Raw genomic sequence first — 13541 nt, 5'->3', positions numbered from 1 at the left:
AAAAGGATAATCTCATTCCAGGTATTCAATCAGACGGTAATCTGGCTGTACGCTTACATACATAGTATACTTCAAACACACAAACAATTGTGATACCAGTGGCACCATCCAATTTGCCTAAGTTAGCCATGTGCTCAAGTGCTTTACTAGATCAGGAGCTAAAGCCAGAAGCTTTAACTGTCTTGAGAACATACTATAGATGTGGTTACAGAACACTTTGATAAGATTGTCATTGCTAGCTGAACACTGACATCAAATTATACTAATCTGAAAACAGTTATTATGGAGTTTGCTGAGTGGATACATGCAATTTTTTTTGTTTTTCTTTTTGATTTAAGATTACAGTAGCTTTTATATCTACTTCAGATTGCCCAAAGTACAACTGTTAGATAGAAAACAAGATAATGAGCTTACCGTTATCATCATGGGAATACTCTATTCCAGAAACAGTGCACCTTCGGAAAACCATCTTGTTTTCAGTAAGTGTCCCAGTCTTGTCTGAAAAGATAAACTGCACCTGACCTAAGTCTTCTGTGATATTTAAAGCTCGGCACTGCAGCTGAGAGTCTGTTTCTTCATCATATAAATCTTTATCTTGATGAATAAAGTATACTTGGCAGATTTTAACTATTTCAATGGATACATACAAAGAAATTGGAATCATAACCTAGAATACACAAAAAGAAAGAGAATTAGGAGAAAACAGAAGCAAGGATACAATAAATTAGTAAAATCTAGTTAACTTGGTACTAGACGAGAACATAGAGAGGCATGTACTGTAAAGTTATTAGCATGTTTGAAATGAGTTTATTTACTGTGTTAGATGAGGAAAACCCATGGTGAATTGCAGAGCTGAAATGCATTATTATGTCTAGAAGGGTGATTATCAAAACTTGGACAAAAACTTTTGGGCTAATAAGGTGAGCTTGAAACTAGCTGGGAAAGACAAAGGAAAAAAAACCACTTGAACAGACAGTACAGTCAGAATCCTGTAAATGTGAAAGAATGGGATAAATTTATTCTGCATAAATAACAGAGTGTTTACAAATTCACTTTGCAGGAATACGAGAAACAAAATGAGAAGTGTAAACCTCTCCACAGGAACAACCTTTTTGGCCTTGGCTTTTGCTCTGCAGATTATTTGAATGAAGAACACATTTTATAATTGCTGAAGAAAGATATATGAGAAGAAGTTTCTCCAGAAAAGATTTTCAACTGTTTCCTGAGGATTGTCATAACTCCATGAAATACCGAATTTGCACCTGAGTTTTCCCTGCAGATGTTTTTCAGGACAAGAAATTCCTGACTGCATACATTCTTTAGCTTGCTGAATTAGATATGAGGGATAAATTATAGCATGTATATAAGTGGCAAATGTGGTTATTTAAACAAAAACAACAGTTAAAGGTTGCTGTTTAAGGAGTTCTGTGGAGAATTATTTTAAAAATATCATAACCCAATACCTTAGGGTAAAAAGTAATTTAACTCATCCTTTTTCATTTCTTTTTATAAAGGAGTTGCTGCCTCCAGTAACACAACTTCCTCTGGTGTCCCACTGGGCATACTTCCACATGTCCCAGTGACATGAATCTCTGTTACTTCTCTTAACTTACCACCACCTTCACCATTCCATAAATTTCTCTTCATGACCAAAAAACTTTGTTAACAGTTTGTTATCCAGCTGAGATATGGAGCTGTTAAGAGCCGTATCTTTGGAAAGCGATTAAAAAAGTATACAATTTATGTTCATACCAGGACACTGTACCCAAAGTGGCACCCAGTCTTTGAGGTGTTGTTCCACCATGAGTGGATATGAAGCACAAAGCTTGTTTTCTCCCAGCAGGGCCTACTGCATCCTATCTTTTCCTACTTGTTTAAAATAAAATAAAATAAAATAAAATACCTGAGTCTTTTGGGAAAGGTTCTCATCAAATGATTTTCTTCTCCAATGGCAATGGAGCTCTGACAGCTTACTGGGTGCACCAGTTCATTTATTTTTCACCACTGGGTAGACCACTTCTTTTATTTAATTTATCTTTCTGGTTATATATTATCACATTCTCTATAGTTAAAATTTAATTTTAAAGTGACTAAATGTACTTCTTTTTAGTGCTTGATTAGCTTCTTCCATGCCTTAGTGGTAGAAGGGGTACCACACATGCTGCACATTTATAGCTTTATTACAGCACACTATGAACACAGGTATGTACAACATGATTACCTGGAAAACTATGATCATTGTCAGAAATAAATATACTGAAGCTATAACAGGAGACAAATATTTGCCATCAGGCCCTGGAACATCAAATATCGGTTTCTTCTTCTCACCATATTGCCATACCCATAGGCCATGACCTGCAGAAGAGTTGAAAGAGAGAAAACCGCAAATTAACTCCAAGGAAAAACGCTTATGGTATGAATTTGTTCTTAGAGTTGAGTTACATGGGAAAGTGATATTTGTTTTCAATTATTCTGTGTGACTTCTGAAAAAGGCCCCAAACCCATGTTTCTTTCTGCCTTGGGATTTAGGGTTGGAGAAGAGGGTTTGTCTGGCCTTAAGGACAGCATGCAAGAGTCATTTCACTAACTTCATCCAAATAAAGTGAGCTGGCTAGTCTAAATTAGTAGTTTAGGCTCTTTCTGTAATCAGCAGAGAAAAAGAGACTTCTTCAGGAAGTGATTCATTTCAGTGATATTCATTGTGTTAAAATGAAAGAACTCCATTGACTACACCTGGTATATCACTAGCCAGCCATCACTACACTAGTTTCAGCTGGATAAAGTCAGAAGAGACTTTAATCTTACTGTATGAATCTTACCCACCACATCTACAGAACTAATGAAATAGCAGTACCAGCAGAGTCAAGAGCATGGAAGCTGAGGAACTAAGAACAGAAGAAATTCTAAGCCTCATTCAAAATCTTTTTTTTTATTGATTATGCTGATAACTAAATAAAGATAAGGTTATTATTATTATTTTGGGAAAATGACATTCTTGTTAAAGAAACAGAAAGTTGCCTTTTTAAGTAGAGCACTAGGATTTGCAGTCCTAAAACACCTAAAATGGTATGCCTGATGTTTTTAAAGATTAAAACCAAGGATGAATTCTCCCACGATAAGAAGCATTCAAACTATCTTCACTATATGTCAGAAATCAGAAAAAAAAGGACAAAGGCCTACTTTAAAAGTAATCTCTTGTAAGCCGTATCTAACAAGGTCCTTTACATCTTGATACATAAAACCAGTAGTGAACTCTTGAAAAATAAAAACAATACTTAAGCCAAGTGAGCAAATTATTTTGTCCCTACCAACATGAGCATATCACCACACCGATGTCTTTATTGATGTCTATATTTTTATTCTTGAGAGCAAAAATTGAAAGCCCCACACCGAGAACAACCTACATCAACACTTGTTTTATAAATATCCTGACTCAGATTTTCAAAAGAATTAAAGTGTTGTACCTCCACTTACACTTTCTTGACAGAAGGTATAAAAATTGCCTGACTCTTGCAGAACACAGCTTTGCATGCCTTGAAGGCACCTCTGGTTTCCAAGGGCTCAAGCAAATTTCCTTCCAGCTGTTTTTGGTTGTTATCACAGCCAGCAGTTTGCTCTGGCCCCTCTGCTGGTGGTTGCTAGCCTTGTAGCAGAAGTGACAGAAGGGAAGGCATATGCGTCACCTATTGGGTGCCACCTCCTGCCATTCACACTCATGCATCTCAGGAGTTTCAGCTGAACTGAAGCCACTGCAGCGCACACCCCGCTGCCGCTGCTCTGGGGGCAACACCTCGGATGCAGCGGCAGAGGGGACAGCTGCAGGCAGTGACTCCTTGCAATTAAGCCCACCATGGCACTTCAGCCCTGAGGACTGGGCTCCCCGACACTGAGACACTACAAAAGAGTGTCATGAACTCAGTGGAAACAAATATGCTGGCTGATTCACAGCTGGAAAAACTCATCTTTAAGCAGCATTTAACAATACCTGGAAAAAGGCACACAGAGACGTATTAAAATGGCGTAAGATTGTTATTAAACTACACCATGGTTGTTAGGAAACATTCTGGTGTTTATGCTGTATGACTCACACACAAACATTACAGAACACACAAACGTTAAGGATATGGAATTCATATGCCATATATACAGAATCTTTTTGAGTACCAAATGTAAAACTCGATTGTTTCTCACAAGCGAATAGAAAAATGGCCTGAAGAGTATTAACCTGAACCTCAGCATTTCCTTAAACACTCCATGAAGTCTAGAGAGTCTTCTACTTGGATTTATGCAGATTTAGACTTTTATTTATTTCTTCTGTGTTAAAGCTGCAGCCTTAGGGACAGTGTGTCAATGTTGTACACTGTGCCCTTGATGTAATAAATAGTACTCGGGAATAGCACTGTGCTAATTATCTTTATTCTCTGCTCATCAATTACTTTGTTGACTGATTAATGGCATCCTACACCCTACCACATGTAATTTTGAGGGGACTACATATAAAGTGGCTTCTTTTGGACTTAACATTTTTGGATGCTATCAAGGGTAGTAGAATCTAAGCCTTCAGATCTCTGGTACTAATAGCATATATTTGACTGATACTGAAAAGCTATTTAGATGAGTTTATGTATCAAGACATCTTGATTTCAAAGAAGAAAACACAACAAAAATTAGACCGTATGGAGGCAGCTTTATGGATTTCATGTTTTGGCAGATACATATGTTTTTGATAAAGCTAAGCGCATGAATCCCAAAAGAGCCTGATACTTAAGTTTCTACTTTTAAAGAGCGCTTACCGATGGCAGAAAACAGACACATGATTAGAAGTATGAGGACACACCAAAGGACATCGGCATTCATCTGTCTTTCAAGCTTACTGCGTTTGTAACGGGGTCCGTTATTATTTAACAAAGCTTTGGTCTCATGCCCTGCAGAAGCAATTACATCAGATGATGTCATATGGATTTTTGTTATTATTTTAAGGAAGCTATAAAAAGGCAGTATGCCTCATCAGACAGAAAAACAGCTTTTACCTGCATAGATTACTATTCCTGCAACCTCTTCTGTATTTCTAATGGTACATCCACGTAACAAAAGATTTTCTTTGAACAGTCCATCCTTTTTTCCACTTTTATGTACGCTGCAGAAAATTTAAAAACAGAACAAAACACAGCATGTCAAAATATTAAGCTTGTTAAATCATACTACTCTGTAATGTAACAAGCCCAGGAAACATCTTCAAAGTTTAAGGAGTTTTGTCAACCTTATGGTGAAATATTTCCTTAGATCTTCCTCCTGGGAAGATTCTCTGGCAGACTTTGAAAACTGAGAATACCCACCCAAGAATCCCAGACATGCAGCAGCCCAGCTGGAGCAGTACCAGTTGCTGTTGGATATACAGATGTACTGGACAAATGGTCCCTAGAGATATGCAGGCCAAATCTACAGCATGTGTGCAGCCTATCTAATGCTTTGAAAATGCATTGGACTTTCTGTGTTTATGCAAATTGACTGTGCAATCACAATTAATCCAGTTCACCTAAGAGCAGCTGTGCAGTGCATATGATTAACCCACTATTCTCATGTTCTCATCAAAGAAATCCTAGAAAGAAATATGGTGAAATTGGGAAAGGACGGTGCTTCAGAAGCAGTGATACTAAGGAACATGTGCCAGGGATAATATGCATTAGTTCAGTGAAAAAGAAAGGAAAAAAATCCCATGTGTTCATCAGTGAGAACAAGAGAAATTCCTTTCAGAAGTGTCTCACTGACTTAGAAAAATGAAATGGCCTATGCCCTGATGATTCTTGTTGACTAGCACCAAAACACATGAGAAAAATGGAACAATGTAACGTTTACACTACAACTTATTGTCTGCTGTGTATGCACTGACTCAAATATCAGCTGACAGAGAAATACAGAAAACAGCCTTATGAGAATTAACAGTCACCAGGGAAACACTAAACAACCATAAAAACAATTAAAAAATAGTGTTAGAATGTTTTATTAGGTAAAAAAGACAAACCAAATAATCATTTTAAACCTTTTCTAATTGAATAAAATTTAATTTAATCAACTGCAGTATCCCAATGCCTCAGAGAAGTTTAAAGCAAAGTCTGAAATGTTTAAATGTTCTGCCTTCACTTTCAGAGCATCCAAACCTACACAATTCCAAAGTCTAAAAAATGGACTGCCATAAAAAACTAGTAAAAGCCGGGAGTTCAAGAGAAATCCTGGAAAAGCACATGTGCTATACTAAAGTTAACATTGTGCTGTTGCAACGGCGAATTTTACGGCTACCTGGATTTGAGCATTTAAAATCCTGTGTCCCCCGAAATCTGCAAGCTGGCTTAAAATTGTGCCTTTCATAAAAAGGTGGAGTTCTTTTTATTTGCTTCCTATTTTCTAAGCCTTCACACCTGGGTTATATCTTCATGCTTTTCTCTAATTGCTAGAATCTTTTCTTTTTCTAAGTGAGGACCAAAATTCTAACTTTAGCACACGTTTCTAGGATGTCAGGCCTGAAGAATTATATCAAATATCCTGAGATCTGCAAGAAGAAAAGGTTCACATTGGTGAATCCTTTGCACTCTTCCCCAGCCCAGTAGGCCTACTTGCAGATTATGCTGTTATGCTGGTTATGTTATGTAGCCTCTAGTTAACGCTCTGAGTAGAATATACCCATAAATAATATATATACACATTCATACATATGTATATATATATACAGACACATATACACAGTCCTTTTTAGTTCAGTGTAACATATTATACCCACTCCCTGCTCAAAAATATAAATTAAAAGCATTGGTGTTTCAACAGGTAAGCTTAGCTTTTCACTGTAGGGATGGAGAAAAAGTGGTGGGTTTGACAGCTGAGGTAGCTGCAGCAGCGATAACATCTGACTAGAGACCAGAAACAAATGGAGAAGGAAAGAAGTCAGTAACATCAAGTTTGCGATTCTGATACAAAAATGAAGGTTTTTTTTTCATCAGGAGAGAACTTCCCCTGCTCAGTCCATCCTCCCTGCCGGTCTCAGATACAAGAACAGAGGTTTTGCTTCTGTCTTCTTCAGCAAACCTCCTTAACCCACTGCCTCACCTTTTGCGAAAGGAGCTTCAAAAACCAGGGGCTGCCCAACAGCCCTCTTGCAGTATGCCAATAGGTGTAAGCACTGATTGCCAGCTGGAGAATTACCCAAATTTGGCTGGGCTTAAACTATGGGAAATAATTTCTTAATGATTCCATACTGTAGAAATCGCACTACTACCAGGATTCTGCCATTCCTCTGCTTTTTAAGGCTGAATTCTACATTACCCTTTCTCTTAAATCATGAGGATGTTAGTCTGAATTTCCAATAAAGTCTACAAACGATGGTTGATTCCTGTTAATAAATGGGACTTCTTAAAGATAATATATAATCTACTTAAGAAGTAATTGCTCTGGCATATGATTTTATAGCCTTCATCAATTCTTTACACTCGACAGTAACAGTGGACTGTGACAGGCATATTGTACATGGCAATCTTTATATACAATTACTTGTGTATGTGTTCTACACAATTATATATTTGTTCTTACTATCTTAGCTTATATGTCTGAACCCGCTCCACAGCAATGGTGCAACATCTGAAGTCAACCTGTAGGTGCCAAGACCCCAATCTACAGCCCTCACCCACAGACTGAGCCTTCCCACCACAACTCATCTTATCCTTACAAGTGTTTGGTACTGCTTTTTACTTTTCCGTATCCAAATGAAGTCAATCAACTCACCTGTTGCTCACCAGACCTTTAGAAAACATGGATGAAATAAAAATCTGGGAGAAAGAAGCTGGCAGGGGCTGGAGGAAACTCCTTGTTTCCTTCTCGTCTGCACTCACTCCCAGTGAATCACTAACAGAACATACATACAAGGCAATTGAGCACTGATGATAAAAGGAAGAAAAAATTACAGACATAAAGGTCTGGATTAAAAAATAATGAAAACTAGAATTAGATACAACTGCTCACTTTGGTAACAAACCAGCCAAGGCTATAACTTTATGTCCTGGTGGAGAGATGGCTTAGATCCCACTTCCAGCCCTGCAGAGTTATAAACCTTAAGCTTGTTACAGAGGCTGAACAGTCTGTTTTTCCCCTTTCTGGACTCAGGCCAGCATAACTTTGGAGGCAAAGAAGGAAACTTTTCTCTGTCAGTGGCCGGCTGAAGCCACTCAGACGCCTGGAAGGCGAAGGCTAGCCTGCGAGGAAACGCACTGGCAAGTGCAGGTGCAACGCTCTTTTTCTCTGCAATTTTTCACATGGATGACACCGCAAATATGTAGTATCTAAACATCTAAAATACACATGCACCACGAATTAGGAGAAATGGGCAGACGAGATGCAGTTAGCTACTACTTCGCTACAGCACCCTGAACGTGTTCGTGTAGAAATAAGCCTCCTGGTTTAATACAGCAATGCAAAAATAAGTCCGATGGTAGCTCACTTCAGCATTCTATTATATTTTTCCTTGTTAGGTGTTTACCAGCACTAAACAACAAGGTGACGTATCAAAACTGTATTCAAAAGATAGTATTTTCTTTCACTCTCTGGTTTCTCAAGTGTCTTACAAAGCAAATGGTAGAGCTGGCATTACCTTCCACTTGAGGCTTGACACTCCCAAAGAAAATATTCAACAATCTTAAACATAGTCTCAGTGCACATCATCAGTCAGAATCTTCCTGACTCTGAATTCTGATGAAACTTAGCCTAGTTTTTTTTTTCTTTCCACAGGAGAGGTGGTGTCACTATAGCACATTAAAGAGACATCACTGTATAGATGTACAAATTTTTTTTCTTAAAAAAATTGTAACATGATTTTGTATTAATTTGGGTTTGTTATCTTATGACAAGCTTTGAAATAGAAATACACACATGTATTCACATCATTATTATAATAATTCCTTGCTAGACTTATTTTGGTATGATCAGATAAATTTTCTGTTCTCATCTAATAATAAAATTTTTACTTTCAGAGAAAAACTGAAAAGCCAGAATGCCAACTACTACTTCTCCTTTTCCCTTGCCTATATACACACAAAAAGCTAGACGCAAGATTTTAAAGCAAATTTTGTTATTTTTGGAACCTGGCATGGGATTTTTGAATGTTTGCCATGCATACTGTACATAATCTGGCTAGACCCATACAGGCAGAAGGTATGTTAGGCTTTATTCTATTCTTCTTACACAGAAGGCTTCTTATAGGGGAAATAAAAATGAGGAAATACGCTTGGGATATCTGAGGGTGCAGAAACTGCAAAACAGTATCAAAGCAAGCACCTGAGTAGAAACGGAAGTCGGCCTGTCTGTCTGCACACCCAGACTGTGTTCAGTGCAGATCGTGCCAATATAACTGAAGAAGTCATATGCAGTAATGTGCACGCTACACTTTTGCAGATACAGGATAGGGCCAGGCCTGTCTCAATGCATTTTGCAGTATTTTTGTGATTTTTTTATTATCATGTCTCCTTTTATCCTGGCCTGCCTGTGCTACATTGGCTACCTATAGTGATCACATTTCAGAGTAAGTGTCGGGAACAGAATTTTTACATGTCTACAACACACACACACACACACACACACAAAAATATATTTTTATTCCTCGAAAGATTTGTCAGCAGACATCAGAACCAAAGGAGCTCTTCATATTTCAAACTGAAAAAACCATCTTAATCAAAACTGGAAACCTACTAAGTGGTCAAAACTTAGAGCAAAATTTGACAGTAATGTCTCAGCACAGCTTTTACATATGGATCTCTAGAAAGTCTACTATTTCATAGCATCCCTATTTAAATATCTCAGTAACATTTCTTTTCAGTTGAGCTACTATCAGCTGGGAGCTATCTGAACCTTTGTTTCAAGCAGTGACTACTGGTAAGATTTTGAATGAGACTTAAGATCTGAGTTTGACATGGCAATGACGTTTCAATTCAGATGTGCTAATTACTATTCATCTTGCTAATGTATGATTTGAAATAGACCCATGATTTCATGATACTAATGAAGGAAATCTAAAAAGAGGGGGAAAAAAGCCTTCTCCTGTGATAAATTAGGAGACTGAGAGTTTATTTGTTGAGGGATTGGTCCCCGCTCTTTACTTCGAACACCCCATGGTCCTTTAGCTGTAAATCTCTTACAGCGTAACTGACGAGACCTGGAAATCACCTGATGCTTTCTTCCAGATTCAAAACTGATGTCTTGGCTTTTTGCTGTGTCAAAATATATTCACATCATTTGTGAAACATTAAAATATAAAGAAGATTAAATAGAATCAATATTGAACAACAGTCTTCCAAAAGGTACTACCACGTTTTCTGCTACATAATTCAAATGGTTCTGTAACTTACATGCTACAGACATTTTCCACATGGAGTACATAAGTAAATACATAATGAAAGACAAATTTATGCGTATCTTCTATAGTATTCAACCTCTGCTCAATATTTTGGGGACTAAGATTCACGCACATGAAGTGTGCTAGAAAAGCTGCCAAACTTTCCATTTCCATATCTGGAAATGTCATTTCTGCAGTAGATCAGGCTCTCTATTAATGCAGACAATTATACACCCTCATGCAGTAATGTCTAATACTAAAATTTTATCTTTAAATGAACTGTAGGGCTTTGTGCTCCTAAATAAAGGAACACATTTTCCCACACTACAACTTGATGTAGTTTCAAAAAAGCTATCCTGATTTACACCAATTGAGAGTACATCCTACACAATCTGTGACATCTGAGAGTAGTAACTGAGGTGCTAAATAGCATCACTATAAAAAACTCCCCAAGCTTCAGCAATTTACCTGGTGCCATTTACGCAATTCAATACTGCTTATCACTCCTAATCAATATGGGTAGTAAATAATTGTATTCTAAACAGAATTAATGTCTGTTTAACTCTCTTCATTAAAATTTAGACAAAAATTAAATATCCTGGGCTCTCACTCTCCATGTGGTTACAGACTGTAGAAAAGTAAGTCACGAGTGAGTGCATCTCCTAAGTCACCCCTGTTGGCATGCCTACACACTACAGTCCCGGCTGTGCTAGAAGCAAAGTGCTTTGCACATACTAAAACATTTGCTTCTGAGCAGGACTGATTGGCCAGAGATGAGCACCCTGTTAAAGCAGTTCTGTTTGTTTAGAATTAAGTCAAGTGGCCATAGCTGATTCTGCATGGTAATGTGCAAGCACATCATGTGAGCCAATTGTTTTATTTTGTCTGAATGAGAGGAAAGGAATACTGCCATAGCTGGAGAAATAACAGTTTCGCCTTCTGATTTTCCTCAATGACACTTATATTAAAAGAAACATCAAACAGACCCATCTTCATAAAAGCAGTGTACAACAGATTGTGTTTGTTTGTTGGCTCTCTTGGACCTGTTTTCTATTTCCTCCTATTTCCAGATGGGCTTTTTTGATCCATGGAGGGAAGGAAAGGGAGAAGGGTGTCTGTAACTGCACTGCTTCATGCATTCATTTCTGGAGTGTAAACTGATCAAAGCTAACAACTAAATCCATCCTAAGGAATGGAAACGTGAGGCTCCCATCTCACCCTGAAGTGAGGATCCTCTAAAAAAGCCTTAAATATGCAGCCCTATTTTGATGTGATGATAATGTAACTTACAGAACACAGCCCAAAACAAACCAGCATTTATTTTATTCCATATTAGAGAAAGGGAGTGTATACTGAAGGATATTATATGAAATACTCACATGTAACCTCGAAACCTACTTAAGTCATTGTTTGGCTTCTCGCATTCAATGACACTGGTGAACTTCAAGGGGTCAAATTCTGAGTCCTGGAATAATGAAAGTGTTAATTACTTAGGGCAAAGACTTGCAAATTATAGCAAAATCACTTTCTTTTCTAGCTTTCGTAATATATTAAAGTCCAGTTTTTTTCAAAGGCAATCAAATGAAAGACACTGACCAATGGCACTGAAAATCAAAGGGACCTGGGCACCAAAATTCCTTAGATGTCTTCCAAAACCTCCCTTACAAGGATGACTTTTTTGTTATGCAAGTGGAAGAATGTGAGTTTCTAAAAGCATTAGATAAAAGATGCCAAGCCCAGAAGTAAAATAAATTTGGTCTGGAGTGGAAAAATGAAATTTATCTGGGAAGGCTCAAAATATTCAATAGTAACACTATACTTCATGTTCAGTGAAGCTACTGAAAATCTAGGACAACATAAGTCAATATACTGCCAATTATGAAAAAGTTAATGAGAGCCTTTGAAATATTAGCAAGACTTCTTAATTGCTTTATGTCAACACAGATAAATTAATCTACTACAGTAAATTACACACACAGAGCAGAATAACTTTTTCCTAATTGACACTTAAAAACCTTCTTGATTCTCTAGCTCATTAGTCTGAAGGTGGTATTTTCGCTGACTATGTATGTTTAGCTAGCACCTTGTTGTGTCTGACGGAAAAACATCCTATCACAGCATAACTACTTGATTTTGTTAAATAAAAACCAAGGTTCTCCCTTCGTTGCCAGACCAAACAAACTACGCAGTGAAATCGGAGATACCCAGTCCTGGTGCTGCTGAGAAGGCTGTTTGTCTCCATCAATGAGGACTACTTTAAGAAAACTGCTTTGCACACCATTTGAATGAAAGAACCAATTGTGAATTATCATATCATTAAGCTTGCAACAGCGATAACACCACAAATGTTATGTTTTATAATAGTTTTGCTGAGCAGCTGTAGACCCCAACCACTACTTTTTCGAACACACTATGGGAATAGCTGACTGAGAATCAGTAACCAAAGGACAGACACAATCTTATTGCCAGCTTCTCTGAAACACACAGGTGTCTGGATTTTTGATATTGACTCTGCTCAGAAGAGGTGAAAGAAACTAGATTTTAAATAAGAGATAAAAGAAACTAGAGGATATGTCAGCATCACCATCAACTCCCTCCTTCATTTTTCTACCAGTTACACCTGGAGGAAAGACAGACTTACAGTATATAGGAGACAATTCAAACCACCCACGCCTGACACTTTTGGAAACCTTTCCTGTATTTTCAAGAAACGAGATGATAAAAAGAACTGTGAAGATGGGCTGTCACTTAGAGACAGCTACAGCCCACTGGAGGAAAGAATCACTTTTATATGCAGAATTCAGCTTGTAAACAAGGGGGGGAAAAAAGGAGTAAAACCAAAGGACAGCTCTGAGCAAAGAAAATTGCTACGCTAAGAATCAGACTCTCTAAATTACGTCAAAGTTGGCAGTCAAGTACCTGAGCCTTAGCAAGAAATTCAGATGATCTTCTCAGCACCAAATACTGTTGGTATTTAAGCTCATTAGATATTTCTCCTGGTCAGCCTTAAATTTCTCTAGGTGACTGAAGTTTGATGCTGGGAATGCTCAGAAGTACCTGGTTCTACAGAGGCACCTAAGACATCGTTAGGCTGTAGAATGGGGCAGATACTGTAAAGTCACACGTTCACCCCCTTTGACCCTCGTTCCTCAGCTGCTCACTGCAGACAGGC

The 13541-nt window shown here is 37.8% G+C and overlaps 1 protein-coding gene across 2 annotated transcripts in view; it reads right to left on the bottom strand.

Annotated features, from left to right (window-relative positions):
• The window catches only part of ATP10A (ATPase phospholipid transporting 10A (putative)), a 114421-nt gene that overhangs the window by 41368 nt on the left and 59512 nt on the right, over positions 1-13541 (bottom strand). The window contains exons 3-7 of one of the 2 annotated variants that reach the window (XM_076359003.1): positions 11749-11834; positions 5031-5137; positions 4794-4925; positions 2222-2355; positions 415-667 (exon numbers count right to left, since the gene is read on the bottom strand). In XM_076359003.1, the coding sequence (XP_076215118.1) occupies positions 415-667; positions 2222-2355; positions 4794-4925; positions 5031-5137; positions 11749-11834 (712 nt within the window). The remainder of the gene's footprint in view (positions 1-414; positions 668-2221; positions 2356-4793; positions 4926-5030; positions 5138-11748; positions 11835-13541) is intronic. The other variant, XM_076359011.1, reaches the window with a different exon arrangement.

Source organism: Aptenodytes patagonicus, chromosome 1, assembly GCF_965638725.1.
Source record: "Aptenodytes patagonicus chromosome 1, bAptPat1.pri.cur, whole genome shotgun sequence".
NCBI lineage: Eukaryota > Metazoa > Chordata > Aves > Sphenisciformes > Spheniscidae > Aptenodytes > Aptenodytes patagonicus.
The sequence above is the reverse complement of the archived record's forward strand: the minus strand, read 5'-3'. Positions and strand labels throughout refer to the sequence as shown.